This window comes from Orycteropus afer, unplaced genomic scaffold (assembly GCF_000298275.1).
Source record: "Orycteropus afer afer isolate SDZICR_OR568_19922 unplaced genomic scaffold, OryAfe1.0 scaffold00018, whole genome shotgun sequence".
NCBI lineage: Eukaryota > Metazoa > Chordata > Mammalia > Tubulidentata > Orycteropodidae > Orycteropus > Orycteropus afer.
The window spans coordinates 17,309,676-17,318,742 of record NW_006921605.1 but is presented as its reverse complement, the minus strand read 5'-3'; the positions used below and the strand labels follow the sequence as shown (position 1 = coordinate 17,318,742).

At 39.5% G+C, this 9,067-nt stretch overlaps 1 protein-coding gene across 1 annotated transcript in view; it reads left to right on the top strand.

The window, feature by feature from the left end:
* Positions 1–9,067, top strand: part of PSMD12 (proteasome 26S subunit, non-ATPase 12) — a 24,511-nt gene that overhangs the window by 1,546 nt on the left and 13,898 nt on the right. The window contains 2 exon segments of the mRNA XM_007959901.1: positions 6,406–6,465; positions 6,553–6,681. Coding sequence (XP_007958092.1) covers positions 6,406–6,465; positions 6,553–6,681 — 189 coding nt within the window.

The following is a 9,067-nucleotide window of genomic DNA, read 5'->3' as shown; positions in this document are numbered from 1 at the left end:
TTGTTTTGGATTTAGAAAAAACGACAGGGTTCCCTACGGGGAAAGAAGAGGCGAGCTCTGGTAGCATAGTGCCTAAGGCACTTGACTGCTAACCGGAAGGCTGGCGGTTCAAACCCACCAGCCACTCCTCGGAAGGAAGATGGGGCAATCTACTTCTGTAGTGATAACTGCCTTGGAAACCCAAGGAGGGGTCACTATGAGTCAGTCCAACTCAACGGTACATAACAACAACAACAACATGGGTCAGAACCCACTGGACAGCACCTAACAACCACACAGTAATAGGTAGAACCAAGGATTAAAAACTGGGTTTGCCTGACTAGAGTATAGGTGGTGGTTGAATTAATTCCATCATGAGCTGTTGCTAACAATTATGCTCCAAACAAACCAAACCCACTGCTATCGAGTTGATGCCTACTCATAGCAAACCTTTAGGACAGAGTAGAACTGCCCTATAGGGTTTCCAAAGCTGTGATTCTTTACCAAAACAGACTGTCTCATCTTTCTCCCACGGAGCAGCTGGTGGGTTTAGATAGCCGGCTTTTTGGTTAGCACCAAATACTTTAACCACTATGCCACAAGAGCTCTTTACAAACTCAAATGTCAAATGACTTTTTAGATGTTAGCTAGGTAATGTTGTTGTTGCTGTTGTTATGTGCTGTTGAGTCGGATCCGACTCATAGCGACCCCTCCTTGGGTTTCCAAAGCGATATCACTTTGAAAGTAGATTGCCCAACTTTCCTTTCGAGGAGTGGCTGGTGGGTTTGAACCGCCAACCTTCTGCTTAGCAGTTGGATGCCTTAGGCACTATGCTACCAAAGCTCCTCAGCTAGGTAATGGAAGTGTTTAAAACATGTGGGAATGTTCAGGCCTGTTAAACTTGATACAATATAAGCATTTGGATTCTGATTAAAAATTAAAAAACACCAGTGTGCCAGCCAAACAAAATAAGGCATTTGTGTGGGTTGTTTTTTTAGGGGGCCAGGTAGGAGAGAAGGCAGGGGTCATTGGTGGTTCACTGGGAGACTAAAATTGTGAAAATGTATTGTTATTTTCATTTTGAAAATAACGTGTGAGAAAACTAAGGCTAGGGCAGCCTAAGTGGTTTATCTAAACAGAGCCATATGGAGCACAGGCCTTCTGGAAAAGGTTCAATGTTCCTATCAATTCTGGGCTTAATTTTCTTAAGACTTTTTTTTTTTTTTTTTTAATTTTTAAGGTGGAAATCATTTGAAGATAAAAATTATTTGTGTGTAAACTCTTAATTAGACTGTGTCAGGTGAGAAGACCATACATGGCAGAGCTGACTGAGTCTAGATTTGCATAGTGAAATTGCCAAATCCGGGCCATTTGAGTGAGAGAAAGATGAGGCAGTCTGCTTCCATAAAGCTTTACAGCTTTAGGTCAGTTCTACTCTGTCCTACAGGGTCGCTGTGAGCCAGAATCGACTTGATGGCTGTGGAGTTGTGGGGGACCATTTGAATCTCCTACAATTGTAACCTAATACAATTCTGTGTCTATGTGTTAACACCCTCCTGTCAAATAGCAACAATAACTAATACCTGTTGCTATAAAAGTTCATGTAAATGAGCAGGAGGAGGTAAAGTAGCATACTATGTTCCAGGCAGTTTGAAATTCTTTATTGATACTGATTTGATCCTCACATCAACCCTGTGTCTTGGGTACTGTTACTATATTCATTCCACTGAAGGTGAAGGTGAAATTGAAGGTCAGTAAAGTTAAATGCTTTGCCCAAGGCAACATGGACAGTCTGGCTGCTGTTGTGATGGGTAGGTGAGGACCCTGTATCACATGGGTGAGATTGTAAAGTGATACCCGTTCTTTTTCTTTTTTTAAATTTTGTTTTGTTAAGAATATACACAGCGAAACATAAACCAATTCAACCATTTCTACATGCACGATTCAATGATATTACATTCTTCCAGTTGTGCAACCATTCTCACTATCCTTTTCAGACTTGGTCCTTCCTCACTGACATAAACTCACTGCCCCCTAAGGTTCCTGTCTAATCTTGCCAGTTGTTTTTGTCAATTTATCCCGTATAGATAGCTCTTAAGAGAGCATAAGTTCAAGGCAGACATTTTTTACTAGTTAAGCTAAACTATTCATTGGTTTTGCCAGGAGCTCTGGTAGCATAGTGCATAAGGCACTTGACTACCTACCAGAAGGCTGGTGGTTCAAACCCGCCAGCCACTTCTCGGAAGGAAGGTTGGACAGTCTACTTCTGTAGCAATACTGCCTCGGAAACCCAAAAAGGGGTCACTATGAGTCGGATCTGACTTGACAGCACGTAACAACATTAATTGGTTTTAAGAAGACTTCAAGGGATATTTTTGGTTTAAGTTTTCAAGGTTATCTCATGGCAGTAATTTCAGAGGTTTAGCCAGCTCCCATGGCTCCAGAAAGTCTGTTCTGCATTTTTTCCTGCTGATCAGAGGAAAATGTTTAATAACGGTAGCTGGCACCATCCAGTTTCTCTGCTGTCATGGCAAGGGATGGCGGGGGTGGGGGGTGGGGGTACCAGAGACAACCAGCCACACATTCTGTATCCTCCTCCTATTTCTGATTGTCCTTCATCTTTTGCTCTAGGCAAATAGAGACCAATTGGCATGCCTTGGACAGCTGCTTCCAAGCTTTTAAGATCCCAGACTCTATACAAGGAACTGGAAGGTAGAGCAGAACTATTAAACACATTATTAGGTCAATGAACTGGAATATCCCATGAAACCATGACCCTAAGCCTCCAAACCAAGGAACCGAATCCCATGAGGTGTTTGGTTGTATGTAAGCATCCTCAGCAGCTGCCCTTTCTGTTGTTGTTGTAAATGTATCACAGCTTTTGCCGGGTCAGCTTTTCACAGGTGTGAGGCTAGTTCTTGATGAGCATCTTTTCTTCCTGTATTGGGAAGTTAAAAATTAAAGAGAGTCTTTTCTGAGCTGAAGATAAGGTATTTCGCAGTTCCTGATGCACAGCTTTCTCTTCCCCACCCCTCTTTTAACTGGTACATTTGGTGAATGGTTATTTGGGGAGTGCTTACACTCTTAGATTGAATTTATCCTTTGGGTCTCCTTCCTCTTGATGTCATTTCCTTTCTTTTAGTCACCTGCAGCCTCTTCTCAAGGTTAGTATTAAAAGTAAAATGTCTAACAGGTTACAGGTTATTAGCAACTTAGACAATAGACTCTTTTCAGAGATAGGCTGTTAAAAAGTATTAGATTGACTTTAATTACAATTATTTGTGGTGATCTTTTTCTGATTTAGCTTGTTTAACAAATCACTAAAAGATTGGGCCATTTAGAAGGCAAAGTAGATACAGATACCTAGCATATATCGATGTTGGAGAGACTCGTTAGTCATTTACCTGTGTACAGGGATTATTATGAGAAAAATGAGTTACACAAGTCCCATGTTCTACAAGTTGGTTTTGGCTAACTCAACATCTTGTTCCTTCTGAGTTGAGGCAGGAGAGGTAGGATTTAAGGAGGTGAGATTTCAGGAACTGGGTCAATAGACAGGAAAGGGAGGAGCAAGGTGTTTAGCCATAGGATTGAATATGGGAGATTAGAAGGAAAAAAGTGAGATGGTTAGAGACTTGAGAATTATATTTAATGAAGTTGATGGTGGTATCCCTCAAATAGCACTAAGCTGTCAGCCATAGAATTTGTCACATCCTAGTTATTATGGCTAGAGTCAGGAATTGTAGGCCATTAAGATCTATTGTCAACTGAATAGGGTCAATATTGATTTGCTCAACACATACTATGTGCAAGTTGGTGTAAGGGAAACAAGGATTAGGCCCTAATGGAAATTATACATCATTTGGGAGGTAAGACATGTATGTTAATAAGATACAGAATGTAAAGGGATATATCATAATGTCCACAGAAGCAGTATTGTGTGCCTGGAATGGTGCAGAGCACTGAGCTACAATGGCGAACAGTATAGCCATGGTCCTGCCCTTACAGAGTTTACATTTTAGTGAGATTGCAAAGACCAAACCCAAAACCAAGCCCACTGCATTAAGTCGATTCTGAGTCATAGCAACCCTGTAGGACAGAGTAGAACTGCCCCATAGGGTTTCCAAGGCAGTAAATCTTTACAGAAGCAGACTGCCTCATCTTTCCTGTGGAGTAGCTGGTGGGTTCAAACTACCAATCTTTTGGTTAGCACTCGAATGCTTTAACCACTGCATAACCAGAGCACCTCAAAATAGAGCATAGTTTGGGGTAATTGTAAAGCAGAAAGTCAATAGAGTTGAATGTTAAGGTGACTGCTGACTTTTGACAGGACTAGCCACAAACTCCTGTTTGAGTAGTGGCATGTAATGCCTTGTTAATAACACAGACCATGGCTCTGTAGCTATGTGTGATCCCTTCACGTGGAGGGCAGAGTTCTTTAAAACCCATGCTTCTGTGTCAAACCTGAACCCAGTGTTGTTGAGTTGACTCCTAGTGACCCTGAATCAGAATGCCATGTGTATTAAAGTAAATTTTGTTGGTCAGTCACTTGACTTCATTGTAAAGGTGATAGGATGTCTTGATTATGGTCCTGAGGTGGCCATCAATAAAGAGTATTTTGCATTTGAACTAGTTTTGCACATCATTTGGTTGCCAGACAGTCACCAGCCATTTCCTATGAAAATGGCTTTGATCAAAGAAAAGATTCAAACTACTATAGTAAGAGGTTTATTTAGTAGAGCAGAACAATGGACGAAGAGGCTGAGGGCTCTGCTGATTGGTTTTGTGACTGAACAAGTCATTGAAACAGCTTGGTCTTCAGTCTTTAATCTCTCCACAGAGGTGCTTGAATTAAATAGATACTTTGTATCAGTCCTTCTACTTTGAAGATTCTCTGATCTCTTAAGGTCTATTAGCCTTTAACTTTGCAGAATTTATAGATTTGTTCACTATTCTTTAAGTTCAAATAATGGCCATACAGTATGTAGTGCTAAAAAAAGTTATAGTTTAAAAATTATATGGAAGCAGTATTTTGAAAATCCAAAAACAAACATTTATTGTGCCCTTATTTCAAATGCTGTTTAGTTTCTTTAATCAGCAGAAAAGGATGGTACTCATGTCACTTGTGCCATCCATGAGTGTCACTATGATTGAAAATAAAGTTTATGGTAAAAAATCAATTTCTAAATAAAAGTTTGCTGCTCACTTCCAGTTCTTAACATTGTCAGAGATGTGCACATGATAGTTATGGTTATTAATGGTATCTTTAATAAATGCTATTTTTGTGTGGAGGTTATATTTTGTTTTTTATAAAAATGTGTGTTCTTAATGTTGTTGTTGTTGTTATGTGCTGTCGAGTCAGACCCGACTCATAGCAACCCCTCCTTGGGTTTCCGAGGCAGTATCACTACGGAAGTAGGATTGCCCAACCTTCCTTCCGAGGAGCGGCTGGTGGGTTTGAACCGCCAGCTGTCTGGTTAGCAGGCAAGTGTCTTAGCCACTATGCTACCAGAGCTCCCGTGTTCTTAATAGGATGACTTATTTTGGTCCTGGTGTATTATCATTTAGGTTTTATATTATTTGAATTGTGTTATTCCCATTTTTTATTGTGTCCTGGGAGCACTGGTGACATAGTGCCTAAGACATTTGACTGCTACCCAGAAGGCTGTTGGCTCAAACCTACCAGCCAGCCACTTCTCAGAAGGACAATGGGGTGATCTAATTCTGTAGTGATACTGCCTCAGAAACCCAAGGAGGGGTTTGATATGAGTCGGATCCGACTCGATGGCAGTGTTTGGTTTTTTGGTTAGTATGTGTCCAGGGAGAATATGTTGGTTTTGCAGGATAAAAATATCTTGGTTTTTAGATAAAAGTGTGGGAAGGTTATTATCCATTAACATGGGAGGAAAAAAATGGTGTAACTTTTAAAGAGTATATTGAGAGTACTAGGTCAGTGTCTGCTTAAGGGCATGACTTTTACTTTTGGTGGAGTATGTGTGGGCACTCTTAGGAAGGTCTTTATTTCCTTTAGGCACAGCTGCTAAATTATTTTTAATGTTATTAGAAAATTAAACCAAGGTTTCCTGATCTTTTTACCACCAAATAAACTTTTTATTTTCTCTCAAAACACCATAATTTATAATATTTTATTACAGGGAATATGATCATTGTTGTATGTTCTGTTTCTGTTAAGCATTTTTAAATGTTAAAATAGCTTGTAGTCCCCCGGACTCCACTGGAGAAGCAAGAACTGTTGTGAAAAGGAGGGAAACAAAACAAAAATATTCATGGGGACGGTCCTTTTCCACTGGAATAAGTTCTGGTTTCTCCTTTTCTGGGTCAGAAACAACTCATCTTAGACCTGAATAGTTAGCTTTGTGTTGGAGTTGCTGTTTTCATTGTTCATTTTTAACTTTTTTGTTTTAGGAAGGAAGACTTCAGGAAGTCATTGAAACCCTCCTCTCTTTGGAAAAACAGACCCGTACAGTGAGTAGATGGTAGTAAAAACCACAATTACCCTTAATTTCACTAAACATTGCCGCATTAACTTTGAATGTATTTTCATTCTTACAGGCTTCTGATATGGTGTCTACATCCCGTATCTTGGTGGCAGTAGTGAAGATGTGCTATGAAGCTAAAGAATGGGATTTGCTAAATGAAAATATCATGCTTTTGTCAAAAAGGCGAAGTCAGTTAAAACAAGTGAGTTTATATTTGTTCAGAAAACAAATATATTTCAGTTTAAATAAAGACTTTGAGAAAACTATTGGATGAATCTATTTCAACTTTATTATTGAACCAACATTAAAGCCTTCTGGAGGGTTTTAAAAAGTTCTGCCCATATTCTTATTATGATAACAACTGTTTTTGCTTTATTCTTGCAATCTCTATATATTTGCATGTTTTTACAAAATTGAACTGATCTATCAAGTTGATAATCTGTTGTTGTTGTTGTTAGGTGCCGTTGAGCCAGACCCCCAGACCCGACTCATAGCGACCCCTCCTTGGGACCTGACTCATAGCGACCCTGGGTCTCCTTGGGTTTCCAAGGCGGTATCACTACAGAAGTAGATTGCCCAGCCTTCCTCCCAAGGAGTGGCTGGTGGTTTGATCCACAAGCCTTCTGGTTAACAGTCAAGTGCCTTAGGCACTATGCTACCAGTGCTCCTGATAATCTGTTATTTACGTAATTCTCTCTCTTTTATTAAACACTTGATATTTAAGTCATTTCTTTTTCTGTCTTTTTTTTTTTTATTTATTAATTGTGATGTGGATGAAAGCTTACAGAGCAAATTCATTTTCTACGTAGCAGTTCACATACACTTTGTCTCATGACGTTGACTGCAGTTTCCCACAGTGCAACAGCTCTCTTCCCCTTTCCTCCCCTCTTCCCTGTGTCTTTCCCTCTCATGTACTTCTGGCCCCTGAGCTGTCTCCCTGTGCATACACAGCCCTTGTATTCTGCCATGATTGATCTCTTGAAGGACTGTATCTACCTAATGTAAATGTTCAGTTCATACACCTATCTTTTGTTTGGCTGGAAGCCACAGGAGCGGGTTCAATTCCAGACCTGAAGGGCAGCTAGGGGCCATAGTTTCAGGGGTTCCAGCAGGCTCTGTCAGTATTTAAATCATTTTTAAGGCCATTTTTAGCCAGATTATTTTGACTACTCATTTTCTAAGTTCTGTTTGTATGATTTTGTTTACCTGAATTTTCTTTCATGTTTCACCATTTTTCTGCTTCAGATATATTTAAATGACCCTCTGTAGAAGAAGAGTCTGCTTTTGACATTTACATTTCATCTTTAAAATGCCCTTTCCTAAGTAGTTTCTGGGTTATTGTTTTTTTCATTTTTCTATTATTTTTTTATTTTTTTGCTTTCAAACAGTAAAGATAACACCATTGTAAACAGGACAGTTGTGGAACCAAGACAAGAAATAGAGGGTCCTAGTCCAAATCTTTATTTTATTCATTAGGCTGCTGCTAGAGCAAGTGTAGTATGAATAAGGTATTGTAATTTTCTTAAAGACAAATTCATGTGCATACAAAAATGCAATAATATTAAGAATAAACAGATTCAGTTTAGTCAGTCTAGTACATGTGAATGTGGAATTTATTTAAATATGCTTTTTGGTGTTCAGTCCTGTAACTTGAGACCCCATCATCTTAATCTGCTTTGCTAACGAGTCTTCCTTTCCATAGGACAATTTTGAAAAGCTAATTATTTAGAATTCTTAGGGCAATCTAGGTTAAACAAAAATAAGTGTTTTATTTAGTGTTGGGATAACTCAAACTACATATCCTAAAATATAGATTTAATTTCAAAGAAGAATGAAATTTTAGAAGTAGGAGGGGGAACTGTTTACTCTAACTCTTATACTTTTCAGATGAAAAACTAAGGTTGATATGTCAGCCTTTTTGAGTTTGAAGAATTTTTTATGTTCTTTTATGGGCAAACTTTATCTCCTGTCCTCAAGTAACCTGTAGTTTAGTAAGGAATATAAATCACAAGTAATCATAGTACACCTCTAACAAATGTCCTTAAGATTGATGAGGTCCCTGGGTGGTGTAAATGGTTTGCACTGAATTACTAAAGTAAAGGTTGGTGGTTCAGACCTACCCTGTGATCCTTTAGAAGAAAGGCCTTGCAGTCTGCTTCTATAAAGCTTATAGCCAAGATCCTGGACAGAGTGGGAAAACAATGAGGAACAAAACTCAGAATCATTTAACAAAAAGGGGGGCAGGGACCAGGTTAGCTGGTCTGATAGAGCCTGGTGGAACCTCTGAGACTATGGCCCATAGTGGCCCTTCAGGTCTGGAATTGAACCCACTCCTGTGGCTTCCAGCCAAACAAAAAACAGACATATGAGCTGAACATAAATATTAGGTAGATAAAATCTTTGGAGAGATCAATCATGGGAGAATAGAAGGGCTGTATATACACAGGGAAGACAGCTCAGGAGGGCAGGAGTGCATGGGAGGGAAGGACACAGGGAAGAGGTAACTATGGGGAGAAAGTGGGAAGAAAGCTGTTACATTGTGGGAAATTGTAGTCCATGTCACGAGACAAAGTAAATGTGAGCTGCTG